At 40.3% G+C, this 18,500-nt stretch overlaps 1 protein-coding gene across 1 annotated transcript in view; it reads right to left on the reverse strand.

Annotated features, from left to right (window-relative positions):
- The window catches only part of EGFLAM (EGF like, fibronectin type III and laminin G domains), a 155,741-nt gene that overhangs the window by 63,644 nt on the left and 73,597 nt on the right, over positions 1–18,500 (reverse strand). Inside the window, exon 7 of the mRNA XM_036886056.2 lies at positions 10,671–10,837. Coding sequence (XP_036741951.2) covers positions 10,671–10,837 — 167 coding nt within the window. The remainder of the gene's footprint in view (positions 1–10,670; positions 10,838–18,500) is intronic.

Here is an 18,500-nt window from a genome sequence, read left to right on the forward strand (position 1 = left end):
GAGTCTGTGATGGGAGCAAGTCAGCCTCTTTCTGGGTCATGGGATTAAGCTGTGCCCAAGAAACCTTTTCAAAATAAATGGAAACAAGAGTAATGTGTTCTCATTTTCAGATAGATATTGGCATATTGATTAAACCGAGACACAGACGGAGGAGGAGCCAGGGCCGCAGTGGGGGGTTTCCAAGCCCTGAAGTATCACAAACCATTCTCCATCAGAGAGAAAATCATGAAAAGCTAATGCTGGGAATTCACTGTCCAAATAAGAAATGGAATTATCAGGTGGGCTCACCATGGGTTACTTTCTAAACGAAGAATTTCAGCAGTGGTCTGAAACCTACACCTTGAGAAGGTATCATCTAGCTAGAATTTGCTGTGCAAGGAAAGATGAATTGTTAGAAGAGCATGCAGACTTCTGGAGGCAGTGGATACAGCTGGTCTACCCTCTGCTAGGGGAGAGGGCTCATACTATGAAGGCTGGAGCAATAAAGCAAGAGAGGTTGGCTGGATCTAGATGATGGAAGATTTTGAATGTCAGGCTAAGTAGTGTGGCCTTTAATCCTGTAAACCAGGGGGAGCAGGTAAGTGACATCCTAATGGAGGTGACTTTACATTAGCCCAGCAGGGGGTGCAGAGGGTTTCCTACTTTCTGTCTCTGTGGTGCTGTAGCATTTGGACGCATGCACATCCTCAAAAATCTCCCGCATTGCTCAACCAGAACACCTTCTGCTTGGATTCTCCTGTTCCTCATCCCTGTCCCTTTGGAGAAATCCCACTCAACTTTACCAACCATCCCCGTGTCACCTCACTGTGAAACTTCTGCTAATCCTCCCTGTCACCTAATCCACAAAATCAATCATTCCCCCATCTCCATGTTACAGGGCACATTCTGAACACTGTCTGTAACTATACAGGCAGTTGGATAGGTATCTGTTCTCTGGACTGGATTGTGGACCACCTGAAGGCAAGGACTGGTTCAATTCTCAAAAAAGGTTTGGCAAAAATAGCTATTTACAAAATTAATGGCTAATCCTTTTGGTGACTTCCATACAGAATACACCCTAACTTTATGCCTTTCAGTCCTAATATGTAGTTTATACAAAACTGTTTTATGTTCCATTTCCTATACATTCTATTCAGTATTAATCAAACTGCAGATTTCAAATTCATTAGTGGAGAGTAAGGGAAATTAGGTGGAATGTGACCACATTTTCAAAAACGGAACCAAATGGTCTAAAAATATAAAACTCTGCCTTTAGCACGAGTGCGTGTTGCACTGTGAGACAGTCGCACATACATGCATGTATTTCTAGATATGTTTGTCAGCTGCAGTACAAATTATATATTCTTACTGTGGGCTGCAGTACAAAAAAGTTTGAGAAATACTTCAACTCTGTTTGTTTTTTTTTTTGAGTGTTGGTTCATTTTCCAGCCTGATTGCCATTTTATTTTGAGCAAGGATTAGATTTGTCTTGTCCTATAGCAGGGTTTCTCACCCTTGGCACTGAGACATGCTGAGATGGATCACTGTTTGAGGCATTTCTGAGATTAATGTAGATAATCACCATATACTGGTGTCGTAAAAAGCAAAATTAAAACCAAAAAGGTGTGCCTAACTTCAGGATGTTCATGGCTTTCCTCATCTCTCACTCTTCTAATTTCAATTTGTTCTAATTCTTTATGAATTTGACAGCCCTTTACCTCATTTTATTTTAGAAAGAAATGTATCATATCAGTTCTTTGTACCATTAACATTCAGCACAGGTCATAAATAAGGTATTATAAAGACCTCACATCACTGAAGAATGTTTGGTTTCTGCTTGAAGATTTTTCTTTTTTCTTTCCATTGCAAAAAATAAAATCTAAAATTAGTTGCCCTCTCCCCCTGGGGACCAGTTAACCATGGAAGAAGAAAATCATCTGAGGTAACATAATGGGGCTTCTCTTTTTGCCCTCATCTCAACCAGTTAAGTGACTCCCAGCTAATTTTAAAGGGCTCTGAAAGTCTATGACCTACCGCCATCTGCTGGATGAGTCTTGGTACTTCCTCTTGCAGAGCGGTTGGACATTTCCCAGTGTTCGTGATCCTTTGGAGATTTGACATATGGAATCCCTTTATGACCACAGGATCAAGGCTATTGATGATAGAAACATTCCACTGGTCCAGAATGGACATACGTTTACATCTTTAAATACAGTAGACTAATTCATGTTCTGTGACAGGTCTCCATGTAAGATCTCCATGCCAAATCCAAAGATTCCAATATGAGACCTGAGCTCTAAAAACAGATCGGTTCTTCCTTTTAACAGCTGCCTTTTTTTCTATTGGAAAAATATTTTTGACTCAAAAGTGTGTATGAACACCATGTTCTAATATGGACACTGTCAAAATACTAATGGTTAGAATATCAGGTAGAAGACTTGGGTTTCAAAAGCCATCCATATTACCAATTGTTTGTGCACATTAGTCTATCCATCAGTAAACATACGGAGAGAAAGTAGTCCTGGCCCCCTCTGCTTCATAGGGATATCAAAAGGAGAAATATAAATGTGAAAAAGCCAAAAGCTTAGTAAGGACACTAATGGGAAGCCCAGCTTTGTATGTAATAGTGAAACAGTCTACATGCCCATCAATAAAGAATTAGAAAATAAATGTGGTAGAGCTCTACAATGGAATACACTGTGGTTATTAAAATTAATTATATAAATCTATTACATTTAAAGATGTGTATAGTATTTTGTTACCCAGAAAAAGGATGTGTACTATGATCTCATCAATGGATTTTTAAAAATTCTGCAAGATTATATACCAAAATGTGAACAATTGTTATGTCTGGATACTGAGATTGGATATAATTTTCATTCTGAGTTTTTACATTGTTTGAACTTTTTTCTAGTAAGTATGGACTCCTTTTTCTACGACAATCGAATGCAGTTTCTGCTCTGGGATTATTGCAATGTTTTCCCTAGCTATTCTAGGTGCTCTTGCCCTTGCCCCTCTGCAGTCCTTCACATATCAGTGAGAGTGTTGTTGTTGAAGCCAAGTCAGGTCTTTTCATCCTCTAGTCAAGCTCCCAACCTCACCCCGATCCTCCTGGCCTCCCATCTCTCTCCAAGACAAAGCAGAGTCTAACGGCCATCAGTGGCGTCCAATGTCTTAATCAACCTCCACCAAGACCTCCCTCTCTCTGACTTCATCTCCTTCCACTTCTTCCCCACCAGTGACCCTAATCCAGCCACATAGGCCTCCTTGCTCTTCCCTGAACACCAGCATCCTGCATCAAAGCCTTAGCATTTGTCTAGAAGGCTCTTCCCTAGGTGGGTGGATGGATGGATGGGTGGACAGATAGACGAATAGATAGACAGGAATAGATCAATCAATCCAGGCACATAAACCCAAAGAGTTCACCACATCCTTCTTACTCAAATGTCACCTCAGGAGGCTTTCTCTGACTGCCTATCCCCTTCCCTGTTATTTCTCCAATTTTTTTTTTATCACCATCTGATGTGCTACTGACTTTCTGAAGTCTGTCTGTTCCCCTTCTGTCCTCTCTGACTAGAAAGTAAGCTTGGCGAGGCCAACGATTCCTCTTGTCTGTTTCGTTTCCTGCTGAATCCCTGCATCTGAAACAGTGCTTGGCATATAGTGGGTACTATGTAATTGTTTGGAAGAGTAAATGGATTATTGTAGAATAACTTGGGGGAGTTGACTCTTTAGAAAAAACGAATACCACAAACTTTAGAAATCAAGTTAAAAGCAAGGTATTCATCAAACTGGGTTCTTGTCTAGGATCTGCCCCTAAGTGACCTTGAGAGGCCCTTGGTTTCCTCATGTACAAAATGAAGATGTAGCCCTTACCAGCTCTATGAGTTTATAAACTTGCAGTAAATAAAATTTTGGCAGAGAACTGATTATCGCCCTTGTTTGGGCAATATGCTCAAAAGTCAAAGGTGAATGAGATAAGAGCTGCTCTCAGTCTCTCAGAGTGAAAGACCAAAAAGTAATCCACATTTTTGAGATCCATGTAAAAGACACCAAACTCGTGTTATATGAGATGATACTAGTCCTTCTGTGGTGGGTTCCCTCCCTGTGTCCCCCAATATCCACTCGGCCTTTGTCCTCTCTGTCTGGGTTCCTGCTATGTTCTGCACATCTGGAAGCCCCATCAGGAGTTGGAAGGAGGAAGGAAAGGAGTCAGTGTATTTGTTCTCCAACTTCCACTCCATGAGGTTGCCATGGGACATGTGTCAGAAGGTCACAGCTCTTGCTGATGGACCCTCCTGTCTCCACATGCTTGTGCTTGCTCCCTCTCGGGTTCCTTTCATCTACCCAGCTTTTGCAAACAATCCCTTCACTAAACTCACTTCAAATCATCCAATTGCATGGGCCTCTGTTTCCTGCTAGGGGACTGGTGACACCTGAGATCATTTAAAAAGTCATCTTTTCTCCTGTGGTTTGCTTCTTATCTCACATGTTTGTGCATATTTGTTTCATATGTGATTGCATGAGATCCATCAGACTTAGCCAGTATGTACTCTGTCCCCCCAGAAGTCTCTGTGTTCAGCTGATTTCATATGCCTCCTCCCTGTGCTAAACCACAATCGTGGCCCTGCTCTCTCATCAAAAATCTAAGTGACACAGAGATTCAGCTGCTAAAAAACAACCCCAGTGGAGAGCTGTTGCAAGAGCAGAGTGCTCCAAAGGATGAACAGAAAAGATGAGCCATGAAATAATGAGTATAAAGGAGAGAGAACAAAACAATAGGAAACAGAAGGAAATGAAAGGAAAAATAATTAAGAACAACATTTGTGTCTTACTCACTTCAGTATACTCATGTTTAATGATCCATTGAGACAGAATGGAGTAAATAGTATATGGTTCCTTGCCGTTTGGCTGCTAAATACAGCCAACTGAACATGCCGTGGTTGAAACCAGAGCTCTGTGAGGACTTCTTCTTTGGAAAACTGTATTTTCCTCATTTGTCATAGTCTTTCTTCCTTACCTAGCCAGAGGCAATAAAATAGTGGTGTACTGATTATAAGTAACTGTATGGTAATGGTAGATGTACAAAGGCAAAAGAACAATTAATAAGTAGCAGGTATTTAAACAGCAAAGTGAATCATTTCCTTTAGAACCAATAAAGTTGTGCAAATGAACGTCACTCAGATTCACATGCACCAAAGCATTAGCAGATCAACAGAGCAATCACCATGGAGGGCACCTGAATGTAAAATCACAGTTGAAGTTATGTGTGTGCACAAACTGCACACTTAAAATGCAGATCTGTCTAGGTTATGAGTGAAACAAATGATTGGCTCTTCCTCCTGTTCCCTTTTTCATCTCAACATTCTAAAGATTTACAGATTTGGGAAGCTCACCAATTTATAGGCTGATCCCAAGATCCCAGAATAATGCCAAGCAAAGCAGCCCTTCTCAGCTCTCTCCTCTCTGTTGATACCAGCACAAACCCATCAGAATACAGTTAGGATGCAAGCTTTCCAGGTCTATTATTTATTTCAGAACATTCATGTGAAAATTAAATGGCATGGATTTCTACTAAGGAGACAATTTTGGATCATGCACCTGTTAATCCCTTCCAAGTTTGAAAAAATTGCTACCAATGAGAGGATTCCCCAAATCTCCCGAAGAATCTCTTAAAACCTGGGTGGAAAAACTCAGCAATGTACCTCAGCAAACTGTGTCTCATGGGCCAAATCTGGACCACTTTCTGTTTTTGTACTTTTGAAATAAATTTCTAGGCCCAAGATGGAGCTGCTTCTGTCAGGGGTGTCACAACAGCAAACTGAAAGTTAGATAACTTTCGTGTCCCTGTAAATGCCCCACTTGACCAGAAGCACAGAATATCCACTCCGTTCAAGATATCCCAAAGTCCAAGCCAACTCCGAGCTCTTTGCCCAATTCCTTCACCTTATTCATTTTGTTTTTCTCTTCCTTGTGTTTCACTCTTTACCCCATAAAAGTTTCCTCTCTCCCATCCCATTTTGCAGTCCTCTGAACCCTTGAGAAGGAAGCCCTCCTGCTTCACACAATGTTAAATGAAGTTTGTATCACCTAAATTGTCTTTTTTAAACATTTTTAACAGTACACAAGAATGGTTTTTTATTCTTAAATGGTTGGAAAAAACTTGTACAAACAATAATCTTTTGTGACACATGGAAATCACATGAAATTCAAGTCTCTGTGCCCACTGATAAAGTTTTATTGGAACACAGTCACAAACATTATTTACTGTCTAGGGCTGATTTCATGCTACAACAACAGAGGTAACCTGAAAATCCCAAGGTATTTACTAATCTTGCCCTTCACAGAAAAATTTTCCTACTCCTGTCTAAATAAATGGTTAATTTGGGGGAGGTTAAAATAAAAAACTAGAGGTATAGTTCCATAGCTTTGTGGGGTTTTTCTTTTTTCTTTATACCTTAATCTTGATGTCCTTGAATGGGGAAAGATACAAAATTTTTTTAGCAAATTTTATACTTAATCCACCTTGCAATTTTAACTCTTTGATGTCTTTTAAATCTGCAGCCTTTAAAATCAACCAGCCAGCCAAAACCTACCCTAATAATGGTTCTACTTTACCTAACTTGTGTGACCTCTTCTTGAGTCAGGGTGCTCCTGCCCACTCTTTGTTTCTGAATTCTGACATTCTCCAGCCTTCAAATCTCAAGAGCAGAGTTTAGGGTATGGAGTCATAAACAGAAGGTATAGACTAGCTGGTGGTCACCCAGGTCACGTGCACCCTCCTTCAGTACTCATGCAGGAGGAAACACACATTAGCATCTCCTTCATCTTGAAAAGTGGCCAGATGTCATAATCCCTGTGTCACATGTATTTCTTCAAAAACAGTCTAGGGTACTAGCAAATATTACCTCCCTGAGATGTTATGTACCCATTTTGGACATGAGGACACTGAGGCCCAGATAGATTAAGTGGCTTCCCTAAGAAAGTCCCTCAACAAGGTTTCAAGAGTTCTCCTGGTCATCAGACCTGACATGCCAGCCAGATTCTGCTCTAATGTCTGGTGCGGCAGTGAGGAGCTTTCAAGGGATAGTGAGGACATTTTATAAGCACAGACTGAAAGAGGCAGCAGGTTATATGAAAGCTGCTGGGGGATGGCGGTAAATCATGGGGGCTTTGGAGGAAGCAGCTTCCAGTCCCTTCCTGGCTGCTTTCTAGCCCTCACCAGCACATGCTTTCTGTCCCCACTTGCTTCCCCTGTGCCCACTGCTGCAGCCAATTCAGGGCACTGCTGCAATAGAGAAGCCCTTACTAATGACTGGGGAAAAAGGAAATCTATTTTCTGGCTACCCAGGAACCCCAGCATGCTGAGCTGGTCTCTGGGGACACAGTCAGGCAATTAAATACCAAGGCCCAAATCTCAGAGCAAAACTGGGCAAAAGCCAGACTCATACACTCACAAATGGGCATTTGCATGGCAAGGGTATAAAGAGATACACAGCCAACAACAGCTGAACCAAGTAAGCAGAAAGGTAGACACAAGATAAGTGGAAGGGGGTGGGAAGATGGGTGACACTGTGGAATCAGGTTTATTGTAGAAATTTGACTGATTTGGGCCAGAGAGGGTTGTCTCAGCTCAGTAGAAGAGGAAGTTCCTGAAACTGTTGAAGTGAATGACTGTGGGGAGAAGAGTACAGCAAAAGCCAGACCCAAGCCAAACACCTCCCACACCTCCCTCTGCAACCTGGGAGGATCAGAGGCCATAGTCAGATTCACGAGGCCCGGGGCAGAGTATGCACGGTCTGGGGTGGTAGGACCGCCCCAGTTCCGCTCCCAGGGAAGGTTGTATAATCCTAGAGCTGGTCAAACACATAAGTTATTTTTCATTTGTCTTTGGGAAACAGGAAGAAAACAAATGACTTTTTTTTCTTCGGCCATTTTCTATCATTTACAGTTCCTGTTCTCATTACTTGATCCAACCTCGTGGGATTTGCTGGATCCCAGCGAATAAGTGGCCACCACCTGAGGTGGCCCTATGAAGCCACCTAGGGGCACCTACGTCCATGAGGCTCCACAGAGGCCCCTGTTCTCACTGCTGATTTGTAAGATCAATCACAGGGAAAAAAAGAAGGCCAGGGAACAAGTCACATTATAGTTTTTAGTATTTCTTTCTTGAAGAGAGGAAATTTGTCAGGATGGGCCAAGGAATGTATACTGTGACCTTTGCCTCTGTGTTTCTGTAGAGGTCCTGTTACATGTGGAAAGTCTCCAGTGAGAGAGGGTGGGGGTAAAGCAGGGTGGCGTCATTATCAGTCAGAGTCACTGAAATGACCCTCTTTCTCATTAGAGGACCTGAGCACTGAAACATTTTAATATTTTCTTCCCTTCTACTTGTAAACTTCATGGAGCTGAGGTAAGCTGTGGAGGCAGCTCTGATGTTTAGAATTTATTATAATTCAGATAAGTGCTACTTGGTAATTGGGTAATTTCATATGTGGAAAAATGGGTTTGGGATGCAAAATAATAGTCTAAACTAATAATAAAATAGGAAGTGGGAATGTGTCAAAATACCAGGTTTTATAAAACATTAGAAGTCATCATGAAAAAAAAAACGTAATTGATATACAAATTACAGCACATTCTTATATAGTCATGAAACCAGTGTCTACTAAATTCTACTTGTTATCCTGATTTGAATAACCATATATATGTAAAAGCAGTTAAACTACATTTATCTAAGAATATTGCATAATTGAGAATTTTCACCTAATCAGCCACCTCCCCCACTGCACACAATTACTTTGAAATAATGAAATTTTCCCTCACACAGGAAAGCCATCGTAATGAAAGGTTATGTATCTGGAAAGCACTTTCACATACCTCATCCCACTAACTCACAAAGCTGGCATCCACCAGTGGGAAAATAATGATTAGAAAACCCCAAGACCAGACCGGCATTTCTGTTTAAAAGGAAAATGCTCAAGAGATGCCCCAACCCACGCTCCCCTCCACTGACTCCACTCCACACCCACGCCCAGGACCAGCTGAGTTGTTGCATCTCATCTTTTGTCTACTCTCTTATCTCTGTGGAAAAGGAGATATTAAGGGGTAGAGGGCAAGAAGAGAGCATGGGCACAAAATGAGAGCAGAGGGGTTCAATATTGGGGCAGGGTGGCGCACACAACACGGAGAGCCTGCTCGGTAGGCAGCACGCAAAGACAAGCTACCTGCTTCAAACAGTCAGATCCCAAGGCCTGCTCCAGCTGCTGTTACTCCGATTTCTGGCCATGCTTCACAAAGTTTGACCAAAGATTACAGCATAGATCTCATCCAGCAAGAGTGGAAGGAAGCCCTCTTTTGACTTGAAATAGAATCATGAGAAAGAATTCTTTTTTCCATAAAGAAGTAGCTTCATTCCTTGCCATATGCCTAGGGAGTTTTAGCTTCTAAGTTCTAAAGAGGAGGAGGGAGAGAGCCGCTGGGTGATCAGAGTTATCGTGTACGTGTTGGGGGGTGTATGTGGGGGGTAAGGCCTCACCATGGCCCTGTCTCCCCAGCAATTCAGTCTGAAGGAAGGAGCCCTAACATTCAAGGTTAGGGTATGGGGAGTTTCAAAAGAGCCAAAATTCCTAGGGCTTGGGGAATTCAGCCAATTTCCACCCCTGGAAACAGCTGTGGCCTTGGAGGTCAGCAGGGTAGGTGTTCTGTGAGGATGGGGTGGGGGAGGGAGTTTATTTCGATCAACTAACCAACATATAGAGAGCTCTGTGTTGGCCGGAGGAAAGCCAGCCGGCAGTGCTGGGTGGGCTCCTTTCCTGGGTGAGGAGGACCAGGGCCAGCAGCAGGGTGCCTCAGACACAAGGACCTGCAGGAATTCACTGGCAAAACCGAAGAGAGTACAGTGTCTTCAAACAAAAAGGTGCCAGCACTTCAGTTCTGAGAGCTCCCCACTGCATAGGGTTCTAGGTTTATGTAAACACGTCCTCCACTTCCAAAAGACAAAGGATTTGAGGCCAGGGTTGGCAAGGTGATTGAAGTAATCAAAGTCTCTTTCTTAAATCATGTGGGAGCTTCTTAAACCCCAGACCATAATCCAAATCTTATTTCTCACAAAATCCCAAGGTGATCTGACAGACACTGCCCCACGCTCCCAACGGCCCCCCAGAGAGACACTATAACAGAAAGAGCTCAGGCCATCTGTGAGACCCCCAACTACACATCAGCTCACCAGTGACCTCTCTGATTCCCCGAACCATCGTTCAGAGGGACTGATTTTACCTGAGCAACCCTGATTTGCAGGTGAACACTAACCCTGAAGAGCATTATTTTTTCTCCTATGATTGTAAGATGAGCCTGCTTTCTCAAAAAAAGAGAAGGGGGTTGGGTGTGAAGGCAACACATCATCTCGGTATGCAGTCTGTTTTGTGACTGTGAAAGAAAACTGACCTCAAACTCCCTAAGGATGATGCAAAAATAAATCTTCTGCTGCCCTTCTGTACACAGCAACAGCCTGTCCCCCCGATGAGAGCCTCTAACTTCCCAAGGGCTGAGAAAAGAGCAGCAGGGAAGGCTGAGGCAGCCCCATTCCAGGCTGTCCTTCTACAGGGCAGTGAGGAACCCCTGTCAAGCAGATCCTCATGAGACAACTCAGCAATGCTTCTACGTCTGTCCTTCTGAAGGGCCGTGTTACTCACGGAAGGTTCGGACGGTGTCACTGGGCTGGCTGCGTGGACTGGGACCATGAGGATTCACAGCCCTCACAGCAAACTGGTAGTTGGTATCTGGATCGAGGCCCTTGATAACCATGGAGTCCATCTGGATCCACTCTTGGATTAAGGTCCAACTCTTGTCAAAATCTGGTCTGTATTGATTAAAAAACAAAACAAAAAGCAGTAGTTAAGGAACAGCAGAGGAAAGGGAAGCATGCTGGCTGTGTAAACTAACAGCATTTGAACTCTGTAAGCAATACCTAACAAAAATGAGTTAGCATTTCCTATCTAAAGGTCATCTTGATTTTAAATCATAGGTCATAATTTTTAAGTCCCTGCCAATAAAACAAGTAGATCATTTTTAGGGCCGGTTCTAAACGCTGTTTCAAGATCATCTGCTTTTCCTTGAGCAAAAAGATCCCCACATAGGAGTTTGTTTTGAAGGACTCTGCCTTCCTTCCAGATGTTTCGTAAACAAGCCTTCCCCTGACAGTCCCCATTCCCAGAGGTCAGGAGAGCAGAGATTCCATCTATTCACAATCTGTTCACAAAATAAACAGATATAAATTTTATAGGGTGACTAATTGCATGAATTGCCATGGGAAAACACAAGAAGATTCTGTTCATGGCCATTCATTCCTACTCTCAACAAAATTGTACAGCCTTGCCAACTTACTCAATTTTCACATGTCCTTCTAAGGACCCTATAGAGAATGCAGACCTTCACTTGGAGCTCCCATCTGGGAGGCAATATGTAGAGAGTAAGACTACAAACTCCAGAGTGGAACAGAGCCACCCAAATCCTGCCTTTACTACTTAGTAGCTGCCATTTAACTTCTTTAAGTCTCTATTTTCTCCTTTGTAAAATGGTAACAAAAGTACTTATCTAAGAGACCTGTCATAAAGATTAAATGAGATTTATATCCTCGGCATAGTACCTGGCATCACTGTGCAAGCACTCAGCACATATTAGCCACTACTAAGGGACTTACCCACATCACAGAGTTAGTAGGCAACCCTGGGCCTCTGCTTACTCAATACCTGTGTGCTCTGATGCAGTAGCACTAGCCTGTGCCAGTTAGTCTGCACTGAAATGTGCTATAAAGTATAAAATGGACACTGGATTTTAAAGAAAATAAAAAGAATGTAAAGTATTGCATTGATTACAGGTTGAAATGGAATAGACTTATTTTGCCGAAAGAAGGGGCCTGGATGATGCCAGGTTTCTCTGACATGTGCTTGCCTAGGTTTTCAATAGCAGGAACTGTTGAAAGCCAAGTGGAGTCCTTAAGCCCAGGGAAGGATGCTTCCTCAGGCCCACCGAGCAGACGAGCGGTTTGTGGGCTCCTAGCTCATAAGAATTCACACGTTTGTGAAGCAGAGGTCACAGGGCTTGCCCACTGGAAGGAGAAGGGCTCATTTTCTGTCTTGATTTCCTTTCCTTAAAGATGGACTTCTTATGTAAACTAATTTTGTCATCAAAGAGAAAAATCTCAGTGAGGGGAAGGAAACACATTTATGAACTCAAATTAGAACAAAATCACTTCACAGAGGAAAGCTGCAGAAGATACCTAAACGTAAAGTCAGAAATAGATGTGATCTTAAGATGAAACTCTCCTGTTATCCTTTGCTAAACTTCTCTTGTGGCATTTATAGAGGAAATGACCTGTAGCTGCTCTTGGAATGTGCCATGGTTTACCTGGGGCAACCTGCAAATACCTACAACAATGTTTAGGTAAAAATTACAACCACTTTCCCAAAAACAGGAGATTATTTTGTATTTGTGCACTTAATGCAGGAAAGAAAGAAGTGTGTCCAGCAAATAAGAGATTGAAATCATTAACATTTAATTTCCTTATATAGAATGAGACAGGAAAGCTCATGCAGACTGAATTCCAGTGCAAAACCTTTAACATTTTGCCTCTGATTTTGTTATGGGTTTTGCATATTTAAATGTTTTTAGAGTCTCTCGAGGTACAAAAGTGCAAAGGTGAGGTTGAGAGAGAGATAACCAGGGGAAAGTATTGTCTTAGATCATCCTCAAATAAGAGCTTTATCTTTTTCCACTAAGAAAAATCATTTTATCCTAACTAAAAAGTTGCCAGTCAATTCACCATAGCAACACTAGCCTGCCAATTTCCCCAACAACAAAAAGGCATGAAAGGGAGAAGTAAACTAAGAATGTTCTGCCCTCCTAGGTAGATGGGCAGCCACCAGCTCAGTGGGCACTTCAAGCACTTTTCCAAACAGTGGGCTAGGGTTGGGTTGGGCAGCCTGCACCTCAGATTAGTGAAATACCTTTGAAAGGTGGTGCCTCAGAGGAGTTCAGGTGGGGCAGATAAAAGCAGTCAGAAGTGGTTACTCAAAACCCAGTTAGCTGATTGAAGTCATCAAGACTCACTCCCTGACTCATTTTCCTGGGAAGAGACATTGCCATTGATGATGTTAGAATCCAGCCTGATTATCAGGAATCTTAGAGATCATTTGGTCCAAGTGTCAGAGGGTTCTCAGAGATTGCAAAATTTTATGTGTGAAAATCATCTACCATTTTTCTAAGCAAGGTGTCCTTAGCTTTTTAGCAGATTCTCAGAGATAATAATGATATCAAAAGCTTTATGGGTCACTGATCTCATCTAGTCTTCCATTCTCTCCATGTTGACACTGAATAAAAATAATTTATCCAAGTCAGAATCACTAGCTGGTATAGCTTTCCTTTTATTCCCTTTCTTGTGGCATTTTGACCATCTTCCCTATTGATAACTTCAACCTTAGTGGACATTTTTTCTTGCTACCATCAAACCCAGTAGGTGGCTGCCTTGGGCTAATCAATTGGCAGGTGATTAGTGGTTATCCATTGGGCATCCGTTACGGAAGCTATATTCTGGGAGGCTCCAAGGAACTATATAAACAGTTCCATTCTCAGGGAGTTTATAATCTAATTGGGAGATGATGCATCCAAAGATTGATAGGAAACCAGTGCAAAATATATTTCAAGAGCTATATTTGAATGGGTCAATATGAACTAGAATGCTGGGGAAAGCATATGAGACCAGAAAGAACTTAGTAGACTTCAAATGGGTTTGGGTTTTGATAACTGAAAAGGAACAGACCATCTTTGGGTGGAGGAGAAACAAACAACATCAACCCTGTATATGATCTGAGTAGGTTAAGCACCAACTACATGTTAAACATAGTATGGGATATCAAAAGAGGGTAAGTAATATGGGTCCCTGATATGATTAATTAACCTATATAAAAGATGCATATAGCATATAAAACCACTAGCCATAAGTAGGTAAATGAATATATGGTGTATCTCTGCATATTACACATAGCCAAAGCTTTCCTCATCAATCGCTACTTAACCAACTTGTTAAAGTAACCAATGATCTTCACTAGTTCTCACTAATTCAGCTATTGGCTTATTAAGAGTTATTTGTGTTTGTTCCCAAACCTATTTATGACATTTGTTTGTTATTATAATTATGTCACTTAATATAATATTATATAAACTAGTAAAACATGAGTAAAAAATGTGTTTTGAAAGACCTGATAAACCTAACCACTAAAACATAATTGTCTTTGAACTAAGTGAAAACAAAACAGCCATGAAAGATGGAGATTGATTATCAAATTCTAGAAGGAATCTGTTATCAGGTAACTTTGCAAGTGATTTTAAGTTTTTAACTTGAAAAAACTGTAAGTACTAACCACAGGGGTTACCTTATAGGTGTGGCTAATGTCCATACTGCCCAAAGCAATCTACATATTCAATGCAATCCCTATCAAAATTCCAATGGTATTCTTCACAGAAATAGAAAAAATACTAGCAAACTAAATCCAACAGCACATTAAAGGATCATATACCATGATCAAGTGAGATTTATCCCTTGGATGCAAAGATGGTTCAATGTATTCAAAACAACAAATGTGATTATACCACATTACTAACAGAATGAAGGATAAAAAACAAATGATCATCTAAATAGATGCAGAAAAAGCATTTGACAAAATCTACATCTTTTCTTGACAAAAACTCTCAACAAATTAGCTACAGAAGGAATTTACCTCAACATAGTAAAGGCCATATATGACAAAGTACGGCTAACATCATACTCAAGAGTGAAAAGCTAAAAGCTTTTCCTCTTAAGTCAGGAACAAGGGTGCGCCCTCTCATTACTACTATGCAACATAGTACTAGGAGTCCTAACCAGATCAATTAGGCAATAAAAAGAAACAAAAGGCAACCAAATTGGAAAGAAGGAAGTTACATTGTCTCTGAAACCACAAAGACTCCACCCAAAAACTATGAGAATTAATACATGAATTCAGTAAAGTTTCAGCATACAAAAAAATCACAAAAATCAGTTGTATTTCTATAGACTAACAACTGTCCTAAAAAGAAATTAAGAAAATAAATTCCATTTACAGTAGCATCAAAAACAATAAAATACTTAGGAATAAATTTAACCAAGAAGACAAAATATCTGTATGCTGAAAACTTAAGACACTGATGCAAGAGACTGAAGAAGACACAAATAAATGGAAAGATATTCTGTGCTCATGGACTGGAAGCATTAATATTGTTAAAATGTCCGCATTACCCAAAGTGATCTACATATTCAACACAATCCCTATCAAAACTCCAATAGCTTTTCTCACAGAACTAGGAAAAAATATCCTAAGATTTGTGTAGAATCACAAAAAAACCCAAATAACAATCTTGAAAAAGAAAAGAAAAGCAGGAAGTCTCATACTTACTAATTTCAAACTATAATACAAAGCTATATAGTTAAATAAAAAAGCATAGAAACAGACACATAGACCAATGGAACAGAATGAAGAGCCCAGAAATAAATCCATGCATATGTAGTCAACTAATCTTTGACAAGGGCACCAAGAACACACAATGAGGAAAGGATGTCTCTTCAGTAAATGACAACAGGAAAAACTGGATATCCACACACAAAAGAATGAATCTGTACCCCTATCTTATACCACAAAAATTAACTCAAAATAGATTAGACTTAAATGTAAAAACTAAAGCCACGGAACTCCTAAAAGAAACACAGAGGGAAAACTCTCCTTGACATTGGTCTTGGCAATGATTTTCAGAATCACCACCAAAAACACAGCCAGCCAAAACAAACACAAACAAGCAGGACGACATCAAACTAAAGAGCTTTTGCACTGCAGAGGAAACCACCAATAAAATGAAAAGGAACCTATGGAATGGAAGAACATATTTGTAATCTATCTGTTAAGGGATTAATATCCAAAACATAAGAAATCTGTATGAATCAACAGCCAAAAAATACCCAACCCCAAATAATCCAATTTAAAAATGGGGAAAGGACTTGAGTATACATTTTTCCAAAAATGAAATACAGATGTCCAACAGGTATATAAAAAGGTGCTTAACATCACTAATCATTAGGGAAATGCAAATCAAAACCTCAATGAAATAGCACGTCACCCTTGTTAAGATGGCTTTTGACAAAGAGATAGAAAACAGGAAGTGTTAGCAAGGATGTAGAGAAAAGGGAACCCTTGTACACTGTTGGTGGGAAGGTAAATTGCTACATCCATTAGGGAAAACAGTATGAAGGATCATCAAAAAATTAAAAATAGAACTGCAGTTGATCCAGCAATCCCACTTTGGTATATATCCCAAGAAAATAAAATCATCTCAGAGAGATATCTGCACACCCATGTTCACTGCAGCATTATTCACAATAACCAAAATATGGAAATAACCAAAGTGTTGATAAATGAGTATATAAAGAAGATGTGGTATTCATATATACAATGGAATACTATTCAGCCACAAGAAAGAAGAAAATCCTGTCATTTACAATAGCCCAGATGAAATAGGAGGACATTTTGCCAAGTAAAATCAGGCAGAGAGAAACATACTGTATGATCTCACTTTTATATGTGAAATCTAAAATAGCTGAACTCAAAGAATCAGAGTCAAATGTTGGGTAGCAAGGTGAAGAAAATTGGGATATGTCAGTCAAAAAGTACAAACTTTTAGCTGTAAGATAAGTAAGTTCTGGGGATCTAATATATACAGTGTATGATTATAGTTAAAAATATTGTATACTTGAAATTTGCTGAGAGAGTAGGTCTTAAGTGTTCTCATCACAGAAAAAAATATGGTTGCTATGTGAAGTGATGATGTGTGAACTTTATTGCGATAATCATTTCACAATTATATATGTGTTAAATCATGTACACCTTTTAAAAATCATGTTACATAACATAAATATGTACAATTTTTATTTGTCAATCATACTTCAGTAAAAGCAGGGAAAAGACCTAAAATACCCAGAAGAACTTTGGGAAATGCAAATAGTTGCCTTGGACATGGCCTCCCAAAATAAGATGCATGACAGAATAAAAATTCAAAAATGATCTCCACATACAGAAACAAACACAAGGGCAAAGCCAACACAAATGATAAATGTAAAATCTACATTAGGTTTTTTTAAAAGCCCAATGCCATAGATATAAGACAGAGAAAACCTAGTATGGAAAAAATCTATGAGGATGGTGAGGGGCATAAAACTGGACTTTAAAAATTGGTCACAAACTCAGAATGAATTCGCTGGACCATCAGATGTGGAAAAGGCCCAGAGCCCATTTCTTGGGAAGAAGTGGTTTGCTAGGTCGACCCCTCGGTTAGAGGTGTTCTAGACCCTTCTCCACTTGAGGCAGAGTTCAAAGAGCTGGTATTGCTTGTCTTGGGATAGAAAATACATAGCAAGCACAGGACAGAGTCTTCAGATAAGAGACAGACCATGTTAAGGAAAACCTTTTGATGGCAATTAGGAATGACTGACAAGGAAGCCAACACTCTTGGAAGGGATGACCTCCATAGGTTGCGTGGCCATCAATCAGGGAAGTAATGAATGACATCCTGAACAACAGGGTAGGAGGTTGGACTTCATTCAGTGTCTGACCTCAACTCACAGTAAGAAATACATGTTTGCATTATAGCCTAATATACCTATAAACATACATGTCTGTGTATATGATTTATTAAGTACAACTCTGAAAGAAAAGTTTCAAGAAAAAATATTTACCTTTACTATGTTATTCACTTTGCTATATTCTTTTTTTCTCTTCTTTTCCTTTTTTTTTTTAAAATGCTGGTAAGAACTCACAGAATTGATCTCACCATTCACTGAAGTGTGGGACCCATAATTTGAAAACACTGGACTAGAAGTTTTTCTTCTCAATACCTTAGATGGCACTCCCGACTCTAAAATTCCAAGAATACAGAAAGCAGATTTTTTTTGTCAGCCATAGAGAAGAATCTATGGCTTATAGCTTAATAAGATGTTCAAAAGTGGCAAATAAAGCCTGTTAAACTCCAAATAAGCTCTAGATATGTCACACTCTAGAGCACTGTTTTTCAGTGTTTCTGGATGATCCACAGGAAGACTTACAGTGGACACCATGGCCCAGGACACCCCACACATACACACACAACTAAAACATATTTCACAAAATAATTCTTACTATTACTAGGTGTGATACCTTCGGATATTTTTTCTTTCCTGTTCTATTTCACATTTGACAAACTGTTGTTTAGAACTGATTTCACCCGTGACTGATTTCACCGCCTTCTAAGGAGTGACCACCCACAGCTTGAGACCCCTTCTCTAGAGTTCTCTAGGAAGTTGGAGCTGAGGTGAGGAGTGAAGTTCAAGTGCGTTACACATGTTAACTGGGAAACTGGGCTAAGAATGGTTAAATCCTGCTAGGAAAATGCTATTGAGAGTGGAATTTGTTGGAACAGAAACCCAT

The sequence above is a fragment of the Manis pentadactyla genome, chromosome 2 (assembly GCF_030020395.1).
Source record: "Manis pentadactyla isolate mManPen7 chromosome 2, mManPen7.hap1, whole genome shotgun sequence".
In the NCBI taxonomy this organism is placed as follows: Eukaryota; Metazoa; Chordata; class Mammalia; order Pholidota; family Manidae; genus Manis; species Manis pentadactyla.